Source organism: Choloepus didactylus, chromosome 2, assembly GCF_015220235.1.
Source record: "Choloepus didactylus isolate mChoDid1 chromosome 2, mChoDid1.pri, whole genome shotgun sequence".
Taxonomy (NCBI): domain Eukaryota; kingdom Metazoa; phylum Chordata; class Mammalia; order Pilosa; family Megalonychidae; genus Choloepus; species Choloepus didactylus.
Window position 1 is genome coordinate 59,838,676 of NC_051308.1, and position 18,407 is coordinate 59,857,082.

At 36.3% G+C, this 18,407-nt stretch overlaps 2 protein-coding genes across 6 annotated transcripts in view; one reads left to right on the forward strand and one right to left on the reverse strand.

Moving 5' to 3' along the window:
* CAMSAP2 (calmodulin regulated spectrin associated protein family member 2) overlaps nucleotides 1-18,407 on the reverse strand; it is a 133,777-nt gene that overhangs the window by 42,659 nt on the left and 72,711 nt on the right. For all 5 annotated transcript variants that reach the window (XM_037825077.1, XM_037825076.1, XM_037825075.1 and 2 more), the window contains one exon: nucleotides 14,923-15,084. In XM_037825077.1, coding sequence (XP_037681005.1) covers nucleotides 14,923-15,084 — 162 coding nt within the window. The remainder of the gene's footprint in view (nucleotides 1-14,922; nucleotides 15,085-18,407) is intronic.
* LOC119527429 (dihydrofolate reductase-like) lies at nucleotides 1,631-2,194 on the forward strand. Its single transcript, XM_037827450.1, has one exon. It carries the CDS (start codon nucleotides 1,631-1,633, stop codon nucleotides 2,192-2,194), a length of 564 nt encoding a protein of 187 aa, XP_037683378.1.

An 18,407-nucleotide genomic window follows, 5' to 3' on the forward strand; every position in this document is an offset into this window, starting at 1 on the left:
AAGGGCATAGGTTATCAGGGGAAGGCTTACTGTAAAGGTTCCTAGATTGTAAGCTCTTAAAACAGTCACATCTACTCCTGAATTGTTGCAGTTATTTCTAAATTCTGAGATGCTGAGCTCTTTGTGTATAACCTGGTCATTCCCTGGAACTTCAGGTATTTGTGACACCTGATGCTCAGAGCTAGAGTTCTGCAGTTATGAAAAGTTGGCATTACCCCACACAGCAAATGTTAAAGAAGCTGAGAAAGAGATCAGACTTCAATTAGAGATATGAATGAAGCTGATCCGGTTGGGACTAAGGCAAATCAGACTAAAGGGTAAAGGATGATATTGACTGTGTTTTAAAACTTCAACTTCTGTTTGAGACCAAAGGAAGAGATGTTTATTTGGTGCAACGTTTATATTTCTGTAGCACACTATCTAATTTAACTTGTATGGTCAGTTTATTCAAACACCATAATTATATGGAACTTTGAATAGGGACCAAGATCTTACTGATGTGTACCGGTTAGTGTGATGTGTGATACATCCCAGAGTAAGTTGGGCAGAGAATAAAAAAGTGTTTGCAAAGCCCCTGTGAGGGACAGGGGAAAAATGTGGAAATATTAAACTTCCCCACCTAGGGAATTCCTGATATTCTTGCAGACACTGGGAGCTACCAATTTAATAGACCAAACCCTTGATTTTCGGGCTTGCCCTTATGAAACTAATTCCTGCAAAGGAGAAGCTAAGCCTACTTATAATTATGCCTAAGAATCAGCCCCAGAGAATCTCTTTTGTTGCTCAGATGTGGCCTCTGTCTCTAAGCTGACTCTGCAGGTAAACTCACTGCCCTCCACCCTAAATGGGACACAACTCCCAGGGGTGTAAATCTCCCTGGCAACATGGGACACAACTCCCGAGAAAGAGCCTGGTTTTGGTATCGTGGCACTGAGAAAGCCTTCTTGGACCAAAAAGGGAAAGAGAAATGAAACAAAATAAAGTTTCAGTAGCTGAGAGATTTCAAATAGAGTCAAGAAGTCATTCTGGAGGCTATTTTTATGCATTATATAGATACCCCTTTTTAGTTTTTAGTGTATTAGAAGAGCTAGAAGGAAATATCTGCAACTGTTGAACTGTAGTCCAGAAGCCTTGATTCTTGAAGATGGCTGTATAGCTGAATAGCTTATATGGTGTGACTGTATGATTGTGAAAATCTTTTATCCAGTGTATGGACAGATGAATAAGAAAATAAAGACAATAAATAAATAAATAATAAGAGGCATACTAGGTATGGGATGTTTTGGATGTCCTTTTTTATTTTATTTAATTTTTGAGTAATAAAAATGTTCAAAAATTGACTGTGGTGATGAATGCACAACTAAATGATGATCTCATTAACGAATGATTGTACACTTTGGATGACTATCTGTTATGTGAATATATCTCAATAAAATTGCATTTAAAAAAAGAGGAAGATATGGCTAAACCAAATGATCAAATTAAAAAGTTGGAGGAAACGAAGATGTTCAAACAAATCTCCTAAATAACGTCAATGAGATGGCTAAAGAGATAAAGGATATTAAGAAGACATAAGCAGGGAGTTCAGGTGAGGAGAGCGTGCTCGGAGTTATTTACTGCTTCTTTTGTCATGGTTCGTCCGCTAAACTGCATTGTCGCTGTGTCCCAGAACATGGGCATCGGCAAGAACGGAGATCTGCCGTGGCCCCTGCTCAGGAATGAATTCAAGTATTTCCAAAGAATGACCACAACTTCTTCAATAGAAGGTAAACAGAATCTGGTGATTATGGGTAGAAAGACCTGGTTCTCCATCCCTGAGAAGAATCGGCCTTTAAAAGACAGAATTAATTTAGTTCTCAGTCGAGAACTCAAGGAACCCCCACAAGGAGCACATTTTCTTGCCAAAAGTCTGGATGATGCCTTAAAACTTATTGAGCAACCAGAATTAGCAAATAAAGTAGACATGGTTTGGGCTGTGGGAGGCAGTTCTGTTTATAAGGAAGCCATGAATCAGCCAGGCCATCTTAGACTGTTCGTGACAAGGATCATGAAGGAATTTGAAAGTGACACATTTTTTCCAGAAATTGATACAGAGAAATATAAACTTCTCCCAGAATACCCAGGTGTTCTTTCTGATGTCCAGGAAGAGAAAGGCATTAAGTACAAATTTGAAGTGTATGAAAAGAACAAGTAATATGAAGATGTTTTCTGACTTAATTCAATTTGTTTCCCTTCCCCTCCAAAAATTAAGTATTTTCGCATTAGAAAAAAAGACTTTTGTTAACTTTAAATCTATGGATAAGCATTGTGGTTTTACTCTCCATTAATCTTAACTAAACTGTATCAGATACCATTTGTGAACTATTTCCTGTTATAACTGCTTTAATGCCTATCCCTCAAGGGTCAGGATTCGGTTCCCAATACCTTAGCCTAGGGTAGCGTATTTGTCAAGATAGCCCACAGTTGGAGAGTTCCTGATACGAGTTGAAACCAGGACCCATAGAGATAGGAGCTTGACAGATTAGTCCAAAGAGCAGGAAGGGATTACAAACAAAAGAATTACAACTCGTATTTTAAAAGAAAATTGGATCAGAGTGGGGAGTGTAAATTATTCTGGGACTGTAAAATAGTCATCCTTCTGAAAAAAATTCTGATCACTCGAATAGGAAATAAGTGAATTGAGAGATCCACTATATTCAGCAGCCAAGATAGAAGTAGGTAGGAGACTAACTTTTTGAGGGTTAAAAGAGGAGAAAAGGTCTGAGACCTTTAAAAATTCTGTTTCTCATCAACAGTGAGATTCAAAGAATTGTTACATAATAGAACAGAATAGGCCGCTCTTTACAGAAAGAGGTCAATCTAATAACAAGCATAGTGGCTAAAATTAAACTCAAAGAGCTAATGAATTAAGAATGGATATTGCTAGAAACCAAAGTTAGTTTGTTAGAAAATAAGTTTCACAACTTTAAAAAATGAAACTTAACAGTATTTTTTTATCCATCTTGTTAGTAAAGATTTAGATTATGATATCCAAGAAAATAACATTTTCAGCGTTTTCTGCATTATAAATTGGCACAGCCATTTTAAGAGTGTAAATTAGCAATATCAATTAATTAAAATTCAAAATTTTCATATCCTTGGAACCAAGAGTTTGCATTTCTAGAAATTAATCCTGAACTAAAGAAAGGACCAAAAGTATTTTTTGAAAACTTTTTTTTTAAACAATTTGGAAACAGCCAAATGCTGATAAATAAATATCTAACCAATATATCTATAAAGTGTAATATACTAGAGTACTTAAAATGATTAAGGTACTGACCAAAAAAATGTCAAAGATTGCTAAGTGAAAGAAGCAAATTTTATATATTAGCCAAAATTTTTAATAAATATTAATATGTGTGCAGGTTTGAATCTATTATGTCCCCCTCAAAAGCCATGTTCTTTAATGAAATCTTGTGGGGACAGACTTAATTAGTCTTTTGATTAGGGTGGAATGTTTGATTAGGTTATTTCTATGGAGGTGTGACCCACCGAACTCTAAGTGAGACCTTTTGATTAGATCATTTCCATGGTGGTGTGACCCCACCCATTGTGGGTGGATATTAATTAAATCACTGGAGTCCTTTAAGAGTTTATGGAGAAAAGGAGCTCAGAGAAGCTGAGATAGACATTTTGTAGAGAAGCTAACAGATGTAATGCAGAGTTTGCCCCCAGGGGAAGCTAGGAACTGACACAGACCAAGACGCTTGGAGACACTTGGAAAAGCAGACAGAAAGATGTTTGGAGGTTTAAGCTAAGAGATGAAGTCGGAGTTTGCCTTGGAGAAGCTGAGAGGACCTTCGGATGCTTAGATGCACTGTAGCTGAGAGATGTTAAAAGAGACAGAAGCCAGAGGCATTTTGGAGAAAGCCGTTTTGAAACCACAACCCAGGAGCAAAGGACCAACAGAAGCCAGCACAACCCAGGAACAAAGGACCAGCAGATGCTCTCCCAGCTAACAAGTATTTGGGACGCCATCAGCCTTTTTTCAGTGAAGGTATCTCTTGTTGATGCCTTAGTTTGGACACTTGTATGGCCTTAGAACTGTAAATTTGTGACCTAATTTATAAAAGCCTATCCATTTCTGGTATTTTGCATAACAGCAGCATTAGCAAACCAGAACAATTTTATCTGAAAAAAGTGTTGCAGACTGTTGACAGTATGAGGAGTAGGGAAATATTTTTCTCATTCGGGTATTACTATCATGATTAGATTTTGTGTAACTGGTGTTTATTTTCATGAAAAAACTATTGAAGATAAGAAATTCAGCCCCTCATGTTCTGCAGTAAAATTAGGATACACCACAGAATAATAAAAAAAAAAAAAAAAAAAAAAAAAAAGACATAAGCAGAACATAAAGAAGATTATGAAAGAATAAAAAGAAAAACAGCTGATCTTATGGAAATGAGTGACACTGGAGATCAAATTAAAAATATACTAGAAACACACAACAGCAGATCCGAAGAGGCAGAAGAAAAAAATAAGTGGACTAGAGGACAAACAACAAAATTCAAATGCACAAAAGAACAAATGGTGAAAAAAAATGGAAAAATTTGCATTGAATCTCAGGGAAATGACTGACAACACGAATGGCACAAATAATAAGAATCATAGGTGTCCCAGAAAGAGAAAAGGGCTAGAAAGATTATTTGAGTAGATAATTGGGGAAAACTTCCCAACCCTTTTAAAAGATAAAAATATGCAAATCAAAGAAGCTCAATGTACTCCAAGCAGAATAAATCCAAACAGACCCACTCCAAGACACATACTAATCTTCAGACTGTTAGTGCTAAAGGGAAGGAGAGACTCCTGAAAGCAGTAAGAGAAAAGCAATTCACCACATACGAGGGAAGCCACATAAGACTAAGAATTGGGTACTCATCGGTCACCATGGAGGCGAGAGGGCAGTGGTATGATATATTTAAGATTGTGAAAGAGAAAATCTGCCAGCCAAGAATTCTTTATCCAGCAAAGCTATCCTTCAAAAGTGAGGGAGAGTTTAAAATTTTCAGATAAACAAAAGCTGAGAGAATTTGTTAACAAGAGAAATACTTGTTAAATACTTCTTGCCCTGCGTGCAAGAAATACTAAAGGGAGTTCTGTGAGCTGAAAAAAAAAGACAAGAGAAAGAGGCCTGGGGGAGAGTAGATAAATGATGATTATCAGAAGGGTAACTAAAAGAATAAAAAGAAAATACACTATATAGTAATAAAAGGGGCAATTCAACAAGAAGAAATAACAATCATAAGTATCTACGCTCCTAATCAAGCTGCCCCAAAGTAAATGAGGCAAACATTGGCAAAACTGAAGGGAGCAATAGAGCTTGCTACAGTAATAGTGGGAGACTTCAACAAACCACTTTCTTCAACAGATAGAACAACTAGACACAGGACCATAAAGGAAACAGAGAATCTAAATAACATGATAAATGAATGAGACCTAACAGACATATATAGATCACTGCACCCCAAAATACCAGGATATACATTCTTCTCAAGTGCTCATGGAACATTCTCCAGGATAGAACATATGCTGGGGCACAAAACAGGTCTTAATAAATTTAAAAAGACTGAAATTATTCAAAGCATTTGTTCTGATCATAATGGAATAAAGCTGGAAATCAATAACCACAAACTCTCACAACTATATGGAGGTTAAATAACACACTGTTAAACAATCAGTGGGTCAAAGAAGAAATTGCAAGAGAAATCACTAAATATCCCAAGATGAATGAAAACAAGAATACAACATATCAAAACTTATGGGATGCAGAGATGGTGGTGCTGAGAAGGAAATTAATAGCCCTCAACACCTACATTAAAAAGGAAGAAAGTGCTAAAACCAAAGACCTAACTGAACAACTGAATAAACTAGAGAAAGAGCAGCCAAATAACCCCAGAGCAAGCAGAATAAGAGAAATAACAAAGATTAAAATAGAAATATATGAAAAACAATAGAGAGAATCAATAAAACCAAAAGTTGGTTCTTTGGAAAGATCAATAACATCGACAAACCCTTAGCTAGACTGACAAAGTCAAAAAAGAGAAGATGCAAATAAATAAAATCAGAAATGAGAGGGGGTCATTAAAAGAACCTGAAGAAATACAAAAGAACATAAGAGGATACTATGAACAACTGAATGCCAACAAACGAGACAACTTAGATGAAATGGACAATTTTTTAGAAACACACAAACAACCTATTCTGACTCAAAAAGAAATAGAAGACCTCAACAAACCAGTCACAAGGAAAGACACTGAATCAGTCATCAAAACCTCCCTACAAAGAAAAGCCCAGCACAGATGGCTTCACAGGGGAATTTTACCAAATATTCCAGAAGAAATAACACCATTCCTGCTCAAACTTTTCCAAAAATTTTAAGAAAAGGGAATACTACCTAACTCATTCAATGAAGCTAACATCACTCTAAATACCAAAACCTGATTAAAGATATTACAAGAAAGGAAAACCACAGGCCAATCTCTCCAATAAATACAGATGGAAAGATTCTCAACAAAATACTTCCAAATCAAATCCAATGACACATTAAAAGAAACCATACACCACAACCAAGTAGGGTTTACTTCAGGCATGGAAGGATGATTCAACACAAGAAAACAATTAAGGTAATACAATACATGTGCTGGTTTGAATGTATTATGTCCCTCAGAAAAAGCCATGTTCTTTGATGTAATCTTGTGTGGGCAGATGTATCAGTGTTGATTAGATTGTAATTCTTTCAGTGTTCCCGTGGAGATTTGCCCCACCCAAATGTGGGTGATGACTCTGATTGGATAATTTCCATGGAGGTGTTACCCCAACCATTCAGGGTGGGTCTAAATTAAATCACTGGAACCATATAAATGAGCTGACAAACAGAAGGAACTCAGTGCAGCTGTGAGTGACATTTTGAAGAGGAGCTACAGCCAAGAGGGACACTTTGAAGAACACACTGGAACTGAGAGAGGAGCTTCAACTTACAGAGACATTTTGGAGATGGCCTTTGAAAGCAGACTTTTGCTCCAGAGAAGCTAAGAGAGGACAAATACCCCAAGAGCAACTAAGAGTCACATTTTTGAGGAGCTGAAGCCTTGAGAGGAACGTCCTGGGAGAAAGCCATTTTGAAACCAGAACTTGGAGCAGACACTGGCCATGTGCCTTCGCAGCTAACAGAGGTTTTCTGGACGCCATTGGCCATCCTCCAGTGAAGGTACCCGATTGTTGATGCGTTACATTGGACACTTCATGGCCTTAAGACTGTAACTGTGTAACCAAATAAATCCCCTTTTAGAAAAGCCAATCCATTTCTGGTGTTTTGCATTCCGGCAGCATTAGCAAACTAGAACAATACGTTAACAAATCGAAAGGGAAAAATCATGTGATTATCTCTATAAATGCTGAAAAGGCATTAAACAAAATTCAGCATCCTATCTTGATAAAAACACTTCAACAGGTAGGAATTGAAGGAAACTTCCTCAGTGTGAAAAATGGCACATATAAAAAACTCACAGCTAACATCATACTCAATGGTGAGAGACTGAAAGCCTTCCTCCTAAGATCAGGAGGGAATGAGACAAGGATGCCCACTGTCACCACTGTTACTCAACATTGTGCTAGAAGTTCTAGCTAGAACAATTAGGCAAGAAAAAGAAATAAAAGACATCCAAGTTGGAAAGGAAGACGTAAAACCCTCATTATTTGCAGATGACATGATTCTATATTTGGAAAATACTGAGATAACTACGACAAAGCTACCTGAGCTAATAAACAAATTCAGCAAAGTTGGGGATACAAGATCAACAGGCAAAAATCAGTAATGTTTCTATACACTAGTGATGAGCTGTTTGAAGTTGGAATTAAGAAAAAAATTCCATTCACAATACCAACTATAAGAACCAAGCATATAAAGGACAAAAACTACAAAACATTGCTAAAAGAATTCAAAGAAGACCTAAATAGATGGAAAGACATTCCATGTTCATGGATAGGAAAGCTAAATGTTAAAATGTCAATTCTGCCCAAATTGATCTACAAATTCAATTTAATACCAATCAAAATTCTAACAACCTACTACACAAAATTGGAAGTTACTTATCAAATTTATTTGGAAAGGAGGGGGCCCTTGAATAACCAAAAACATTCCTGAAAAAGATGATGTGGGAAGACTTACACTTCCTGATTTTAAAGCATATTATAAAGCCAAGAGGTCAAAGCAGCATGGTACTGGCACAGAGACAGACATACTGATGAATGAAATCAAAGTGAGAGTTCAGAAACAGACCTTCAGACCTATGGTCAATTCATTTTTGACAAGGCCCCAAATCCACTGAACTGGTACAAAAGAGTCTCCTCAATAAACAGTGCTGGGAGAACTGGATATCCACGTCCAGAGGAAAGAAAGAGGACCCCTACCTCTACACCCTACACAAAAATTAACTCAAAGAGGATCAAAGACCTAAATATAACAGCCAGTACCATAAAACTCCTAGAAGAAAATACAGAGAAACATCTTTAAGACCTAGTGATAGGAGGTAGATTCTTTTTTTTTTAATTGTGAAATATAACATATTTACATAGAAGTAATAACTTTACAAGGGCAATTTAACAAGTAGCAAATTTCAAGTAATGTTATGCGTTACAGTACCACAGTTTCAGTTATTTCCTTATTGTAAAATATAACTTTGGATGTATTATGTCCCCCAAAACTCTATGTTCTTTGAGCCAATCTTGTGGGGGCAGACTGATTAATCCTTTTGATTAGGGTGTGACCTTTTGATTGGATGTTTCCATGGAGATATGACCCACCTAACTGGGGCTGATGACTCTGACTGGATAATTTCCATGGATGTGTTGCCTGACCCATTCAGGGTGGGTCTGAATTAAATCACTGGAGCCATATAAATTAGCTGACAAACAGAAGGAACTCAGTGCAGCTGTAAGTGACATTTTGGAGAGCAACTGAGAGAGACATTTTGAAGACAGCCGTCAAAAGGTGACATTCGGAGAATGCAACCTGGGAGCAAGCAGACACCAGCCACGTGCCTTCCCAGCTAACAGAGGTTTTCCAGATGTCAACAGCCTTTCTTCAATGAAGGTACCCTATTGTTGATGCCTTACTTTGGACATTTTCAAATGGATAAGGGGAAGATTCTGGAAGAATTGTGAGGAGCTTGATAGAAGAGGCCTAGATGGCTTTGAAGAGACAGTTGGTAGAAATATGGACTCTAAAGATACTTCTGATGAGGCCTTAGCAGAAATGATGAATGTGTTGTTAAAAACTGGAAGAAAGGCAATCCTTGTTTTAAAGTGGCAGAGAATTTAGCAAAATTGAGTCCTGGTGTCAGATGGAAGGCAGAATGAAACTTTCAAAGTATGATTTAACAAGAAGTTATTAAGAAATTTCCAAGAATGTTATGGTTACAGTACCATAGTTACAGTTCTTTCTTTATTGTGAAATATATCATATACACAAAAAGGGGATAACTTTCAAATTACAATTTAAGAAGTAGCTATATAGCAAATTTCAAAGAATGTTATGGGTTACAGTTCCATCATTTCAGATCTTTCATTCTAGCTATTCTAATACCCTAGAAACTAAGAAAAAGAAAATTATATAGAAATTTAGTATTCATAATTCTTTGTTAAATTCTATCTTGTCTGTTGCTACCACTTCCTCTAGTTGAATCACTTTCCCAATCTTCAGGGATGTCTAGGCAATGACCAACCTAACTTGTTCATATTGAAAAGGGGTGTCGACACTATGGGAAAAGGGGATGTGACTGGCTGATGTTCTTGAAGATGCTGTTGCCTCTGGGTTTTGGGACTTAGCTGGCATAGGAGGTCTCTGGAGGATTTAAGTTTCTGAAGAATAAACTTAGAGAGTGAAACTTTTTACAGAGTCTCAGATAGGGATCCGGGTTTTCTTTAGGGTTTTTGGGACTACTATTGACTTGGACTTATCATACTGTGGTCATTTCGGATATCTAGCTGAAGCTTGCTTAGGAGTAACCTCTGACAGCCTCTAGACTCTATTTGCAATCTCATAGCCACTGAAACCATATTTTGTTCCCTTTCTTTTCCCCCTTTTGTTCAAAAAAGCATTCTCAACCCCTCAATGCCAGGGTCAGGCTCATTCCTGGAATCTGTATCCCACATTGCCAGGGAGACTCACTCCCCTGTGGGGTCCTGTCCCACATCAGGGGGAGAGAGATGAATTTATTTGCAAAGTTGGGCTTAGAGAGAGAATCCATATTTGAGCAACAAAAAAGGTTCTTTGGAGGTGAATCCTAGGCATAATTACAGGTGCGCTTAGCCTCCCCTTTACAACTATGTTTCATAAGAGCATGCCTCAAGATTGAGTGCTTGAATTATAAAGTAGGGGGTTCCTACTTTCATATATTATATGTTCTGTCCACAATAATCAATCAATATTTCACATTATCATCACTTAGTTGTACAATCCTCATCACTTTCCATTGTAAACAACTCTCATGACACCAAATACCCCATAGCTCTTTTCAGCCCTTAAATTATTTGTCCCTAGTAGTTGTGTGGTACTAGTAAGGTATTCCTATTAATTATAGTCCCTAGTTTGCAACAGGTAGATTTTTCCCATATACCACTCTGTTGTCAACTCCGTACTAGTGTCATACCTTGAAGTATATCATGGAAGCACCTATCTATCCTTGTAGGGCTGATCTGTGGGATACTTGCCTTTAAACAACCTCTTTCAATTCTATTCACCTTCAATACAGCTCTGATACTTATAATCCTTTTAACAAACAATCATCACCCCTATCCATTCCCATACTTTTAAATTAACCCTCATTAACATATCTGAACATATTAGGTTATTATTCCCCCTTCACTAGCTTCTGTCTATCTCTCGGTCCCCAATATTCTACATTATAAGACATTGATTTTACATTGTTCAGAGAGTTCGTAGTAGTGGTAACATACAATATCTTTCCTTTTGTGTCTGACTTATTCCACTCAGCATTATATCTCCAAGGTTCATTCATGTTGCCATATGTTTCAGGACCTTGTTCCTTCTTACCTCTGCATAGTATTCCATTGTATGTATAAACCACATTTTGATTAGCCACTCGTCTGTTGAAAGGAGGAGGTAGCTTTTTAGACCTTATACCCAAAATACAAGCAACAAAATCAAAAACAGATAAATGGGAACTCATCAAGACTGAACACTTCTGTGCTTCAAAGGATTTTGTTAAAAGGGTGAAAAGGCAACCAACTCAATGGGAGAAAATATTTGGTAACCACCTATCTGGTAAGAGTTTGATGTCCAGTATACATAAAGAAACCCAGCAATTCAACAATAAAAAGACAACAATCCAATTATAAAATGGGCAAAGGACATGAATAGACATTTCTCTAAAGAGGAAATAAAAATGGCTCAAAAGCACATGGAAAGATGTTCATCTTCATTAGTTATTAGGGAAATGCAACTCAAAACCACAATAAGATATCATCTCATACCTATAAGAATGGACGCTATTAAAGAAAGAGAAAACTACAAGTGTTGGAGAGGATGTAGAGAAACAGGAACACTTATTCACTGCTGGTGGGAATGTAAAATGGTACAGCTGCTGTAGAAGGCAGTTTGTGGTTCCTCAGCAAACTAAATATTGAATTGCCCTATGATCTGGCAATTCCACTACTCAGTATATACCCAGAAGAGCTGAAAACAGGAACACGAACAGACATTTGTACACCAATGTTCATAGTGGCATTATGCACAACTGCCAAAAGATGGAAACAATCCAAGTGTCCATCAACTGACAAATGGCTAAACAAAAAAAACGGTATGGAATACTATTCAGCAGTAAGAAAGAATGAGGTCTTGCAAGAATATGGATGAATCTTGAGGGCATAATTCGGAGTGAAATAAGTCAAACCAAAGGACAGCTTTTTATGACTTCACTAACATGAACTAAGCAGAATATGTAAACTCATAGTTATAAAACATAGAATATAGATTATCTAGAAATAGAAGCTAGAGAATGGGAAGAGGTTGCCTAATATGTACAGAATTACATTTACATTTAAATTCATTTTCAGCCAATAATGCTGATAGCTATTTTAGTAATGTTCCCATTTCTCTATGGTAAATTTATTTTATATTTGTGGATGTATATCCCAGAAAAAATTTTAAAAAGCAATCAGGTTAGGATGAGCCAACGCAAAAGTCAAAAGAAGAAAATATATACCAAATCTGAGAGGCAAGGGAGGAAGTCATAATGACAGAATAAATAATGAAGTTGGTGCTAGCAGAATGGAGCAAGGAAAAAAATTCAGGCTGAATCAAGTGGAGTCAAACTTAATCTGAAAACTAAATGATGTGGATGTGGCTGCATTAACGTACTGGATGTTCCTGATAAGCAATTTCCATATCTTTATTTAGATTTCTGTAGTTCTAAAGTGCCTAGCTTAATTCTGTAGCTTAAACTACCTCTTATTATTATTTTAGTCAATATTTATTAAATATCATCTATTTGCCAAACACTGTGCTGAGGCACTAGAACTAAAAAGAAGAAAGATGGGTATAGTATCTATCCTCACATAGGTTATTCTAGTAGGGGAAAAAGACAATAATTTAAAATTCTGTAACAAATGATTAAGCAAAGTAATCACAAACTCTGAAAAATGCTACGAAGGAAAGAAATAGAGTACTATTTGTGGAAAATAAGGGTTGGGGGGTGGCTGCCTACTTTAGATAGGGTTGTAAGGAAAAAGTGCTACCATCCAAGCTGAGATGTGATGGAGCAAAAGCACTAAGTTATGTAAAAACATGGGAGATGAACTGCCCAGGAACAGGAAAAAAATCATGCTCAAGGGCCTGGAGGTGAGAAAGACCATATAGCTGGAATAAAGTGAAAGAAATGAGAAAGCAGAAGAATGTCCACAAACTTAGGATGGAGGCATACACAGATTAGACAGTACTCTGTAAGCCATGGTAAATTTTAGATTTTATCTTAAGCCACTGACGAGTTTCAAGCAAAGGAATGACATGATCCAAGCTGCACTGTAAAAAGATACACTGAGAGTTCTGGTTCTGGTAATTATGGAGTAGTATGTGTTACGCTAACCTTGTCAGAGACAGCAATTATAAACTTGAGACAAAATATAAAAAGCAATGTTGAAGACACTGGAGAGCAGCCAAAAGCAGGTAAAAACAGGAAAGATTCAACCTCTGAAAGAAATCAACACACAAGGTGAAATTTATGCTTATATGGCTTTCCCTACACAGTATGGAATGGCTAGAACTTAAGGAGAAAACTGCAGTTTTGTTGACTTAAGGAATCAAGCAACATTTACCTCCATAGATGCAGGTAGAGATAAAGTGGGAAACTGAGCACAAGCAGGAGTATTAAACAGAGTTCTCCACAGAAACAGAAGTAAAAAGATATATAAAGAAATTTATTATAAGGAATTGGCTCTGGTGATCGGGGGGGGGGAGGGGCTGTGAAGCCCAAACTTAGTAGGGCAGGCTGCAAGCTGGAAACTCCAATAAAGGTCATACTGAAGTCCTTAGTCCGAATTCCCCAAGGCTGGCAGGAAATTTCAGCAAGAGCCAAGCAGAAGTTGAGGCAGAAATTCCTCTGGCCTCTGAAATCCTCAGTCCTGGCTTTAAAGACCTCCAACTGATTGAGAGGAAACTCCCCACATAGCTGATGGCAATCTCCCTTTGATGATCAAGATGCAATCAACTGATTAAAGATGCAAATCTCATCTACAAAATACCCTCACAGTAACAAGCAAGCCAATGCTTGACCAAACAACTGGACAACCTAACCTAGCCAAGCTGACACATGAAATTAACTATCACACAGGGTTTTAAAAGGAGGAGGCAGAAGAACTGACAGTACTGGAAATAATCTAAGTTCAAAAAGAAGAAATGTGAAATTGTGAGGAATTAATAGTCTCAATAGATTGGAAGTCATAATGAAGTTGAAACATTTTTAAACTAGTGAATATTAGAGCAAGTGAGTTGGAAGGATAGGTAGAAGTAAATATACAAGAATGGAAGTTTGCAATGAGATGCAAAGGTTGTATAGATTCTGATAATGAATATGTCTAGGATGTGACCATGATTCTCTAGAGGTGAGCAGGATTGGAGAAGAAGATAAAGAAATAAAAGAACTGCAGGAATAAAGTGTTAAATGGGTCTTCTACATTTATATCGATATCATGAACAATGATAGATGGAGGAATGGTTTTTACATTTAGCTTCTTGTTATAAGCTTCACAGAAGCATTCAAGGAAGGATATCTGAAGATGTAACTTGTTTTAAATCTGTTTTGTGTCTGCCTTGCCCCCAGATCAGGCTTAATTCTCTCTGGGTTGAAAACAGTAAATGAAATAGGATAGAGAGGAAATAACTCATCAAATCTGCAAAGGGAGTGATAAATTTACAATTTAAGCATCTTCAGAGAACAAGTCACTAATTACAACTCCATAAAAATTTCCAAGAGGAATCCACAATCAATATGCTCTTGTGCAAATCAGTCAAACAAACGTAAAAGTCTTCTAATAACAAATGTGAGAAAATTCATTTTTGGATTCAACAAATATTTACCAAATATCCATTGTGTGTAGTTTCCAACAGTGCTTTTAGCTGTGTACTAGTCGGAAAAGACTACATTAATCGTTATTTAATGTGATTATAGATATTGTTGAATATAGAGAAATCTATTTTCATCATTTTAACTTAGGCGAAAGTCAAAAGCGAATGGTAAATTTTAAGTAAAGTTGCACAACTTTAGCTTTTACTTTGATTTAAAACAAAGAGTGGCACTGTACATTTTATGATTTCACTTTTTCTGTTTAAGAGACCCATTTCTACTCAAGTAACTATAATCCTACCTTATTTATCCAGTACATGACGGCATCCTCAATATCATAGGGCAGATCCGTCGCTTGAAAAAAAGCTGAATACTGCTGGGCACATGCAATTACTTTCTCTATACTGACCATTTCTGCAGTATAAGCCATCATTAGGGTGTCTATCATGGCCAAATGGGCACTCTGCAAATATAAAACAGGAAAAAATTATTTAAGAAATTACATGTAGAATGTTTATTTATTTCAAAATATTAATAACATCTCCCAACAAGTAGTAGTAGAACTGAAGACTATAGAAGAACAGTTCTGATGAGAAAGCATATGTGGTACATGCAAGATGAATTGATTAAACCAAACTAATTTATCATTCAAATAGCTATTGAGGATCTAGGTGTGAGGCACTCATCTACTCCAAGGATGCTCCTTTTCCTGTTTTTCCTATTTTTGATAATGGTATAATCATTTACTTGCCAACACAATTTATAGACTTAAATTTCCTCATCTTTAAATATCCCTCTTTCCTCATTCCTCACATCCATATAGTAGAAATTTATGGATTTTACTTCCAAAATGTCTCTTAAATCTACCCTGTTCCTCATTCTGATTGCCAGAGTTCCAGTTCAGACCATCAATATTTCTCACATCTAAACAAGGGGAAGAACTATTTTAACTGATTTTTTTTTTTTGCCTCCAATTTCTCTCTCTTCCAATTTATCCCACAGAACAGTGTGTATAATTGGTCTAAAAAATTCCAAACATTATGTAAGTATGTAAAGTATAAACTGACCCTCCCCTGTCCTACTCCTCCAGCAATGGCTACAGTTTGGTATGTATTCTCATAAAAATTTTTAATGCACATACAAGGATCAAAATTTATGTTGTTTCCTATTCTTCTGCTATTACAAACAATACTATGACCTTGTATTTTTCTAGGAATAATTCTTAGTTGTGGGGTTACTAGGTACAAGAACAAAACTATTAAGTTTTGAAAGATAACCACTAAGCTGCTCTCTATAAAGGTTGTACCAACTTTTTCTCCCACCAAGAATATTATCAGCATGCTTATTTCCCTACATTTTTGCCAATGTTAGGTATCATTCACTTTTTTTTTAATCTCTATCAGTCTGAAATGCTAAAAACCTTCACTCTTGTTTGACTATGCATTTCTCGATTATTAATGAGGCTGAACACCTTTTTATATATTTAACAACCATTTGAATTACTTTTTTGAAAAAGTGCCTGCTCATATTTTTGCTTTTTTTTCTTTGAGATGTTCATATTTCTTTGTTGACTTGTAAGAGTTCGCAATATATTAGGTACATTAGTCCTCTGTCATTCAGTTAGCTCACAATGTATGTAAAAAATGTGTTTTATTAGTTTGTCTTTAGATTTTCAATTTTATTTAGAGTATCTCTGGCTACAGAGAAGTTTTAAATATTTACTTGGTAAAATCTGTCGATCTCAATGCTCTTCTTTGTAATTTCAGAGTTTAACTTACGGTTACAAAGGGCTCCCTCACCCCAAGAATACAGAAGTAGTCTCCTTTTTTTTTCTATTATTTTACATCCATCTGGAATTTATTTTTAAAGATGGTATAAACTAGGAACTAGTTATTTTTACAAATCAGATGTTTCATCATATTCTCTCATATAGTTCTACCTCATTTTTTACATAATAAAGTCTAAACTTAACAGAAGTAAGGCTCTTTTTCAGCTAGTCCTTACCTATCAGTCTAGCTTTATAACCTACAATTTCCTTTCCCATTCTATCCTCCTTTCAAAACAGCCACCACATGAGACTATTTGTCACTTCCCAAATCTATCAACAATTATCAAGCTTCTGTGCCCTTGCTTGTTGTTGCCCCTCCTCAGAATACAGACTAAGTCTTATCATTGGTTTGAATGTCACTCACTGTGAAGCCTTTGCCAATTCCCTTTCTAATCAAAATGATTCATTCCTCCCAAGTTCCTAGAGAATATTGTTTATACTTGCATTAAATTCTGATTTACTATCTGAAGTAGGCCATGGGCATTAGCATTTTTAAAAAGCTCCCCAGATGGTAACCATGAGCAGCCAGAGTTGAGAAGCACAGACATCTCATTGTGGTACAAGCCAACTGTATACAACCCTGTTTTCCCATTTAGACACTAAGACCCTTGAGGCCAAGTGCATTATCTTAGTTGTCTTCATATTCCTACTTCTACCATGGTATCTGGCAATTAACAAGAACTGAAGAAGTGAGAGAAGGAAGGGAAGAAGCTAGCCTCTTTTAGTTACTATAAATAAGACTACGGAGTGAAGAGGTAGCTTTACAATGGAGGTTGAGAAGTGAATTTTGACCATATTAGCAGGTGGTGGGATACAGCCTCTATAAAATTTAGCGGTATTTACAGGAAGGCAGATTGTTCTGTCTGAAACAGAATGTTTAATAATGACAATCAAAAAACTAATGGTGACTCTTACTTATTAAGTCCAATTTATGTGCCAGATGTTGTGTTAAGTACTTCATTCATATATTACCTCTTCCATTTCAAATCTTCCGCAAAAAGGCTGAGGATAATAAATAAAATACACCTTCTAGAATCCTCACAACTCTCTGAAGGAAGTGTCATTTACATTTTATATGTTCAGAAACTGAGGTTCTGAAAATTAAGTTGTTTGTTCAAGCCTATGTGCTCTTTCCCCTCTATTACTTGGCAGGAATTAAGTCATTCAGTCACAAAGGTTAAGAAATACGTTTTGGAAATGATAAATGAACATAAAATGTAAGAAAGAAAAATAAGCATCATATATTACTTAAAATTTAAATAATATTTTCATTTTCTACCTCTAAGAAGCCTTTTCCAGACTCCTACAGTGCCCAGAAACCCCAGTTGGAAATGACAAATGGACATAAAATGTGTGAGAAAGAAAAATAAGCATCATAAATTATTTAAAATTTAAATAAATTTTCATATTCTTCTCTCCAAATAGCCTTTTCCAGACTCTTACAGTATATAGGAATCCCAGTTCTTCCTCCATACTATTAGTAGTGCATTGTATCAATTACAACATATCCTTTTACTCACTGCATTTATCTGTATGTGTCCTCGCTATTAAACTCTAGTCCTAGAGAAGAGGGATCCTATCTTTTTCATGTTATTCCTAGCACAATGATTTATAGATGAAAGCTCTTTATAAATTAGTATCTAACCGCATTAAAAAGTCCAACTCTTAAGGACTATAATGTAGGAAAACATTTCAAGAGCCATAAAACCATTCATGGATCCTTTAATCAATACTCTTTGTTCTAGAGATATAATTTCAAATGTAGACTTTTTCTTTCTAAGCCCAACTCTGCAAATAAATTCATCACCCTCCCCCCAGGACCCTGCAGGTGAGTGAGTCTCCCTGGCGACATGGGACTCTGATTCCAGGAATGAGCCTGACCCTGACATTGAGGGGTTGAGAATGCCTTTTTGACCAAAAGGGGGAAAAAAGACAACAAAATAAAGTTTCAGTGGCTA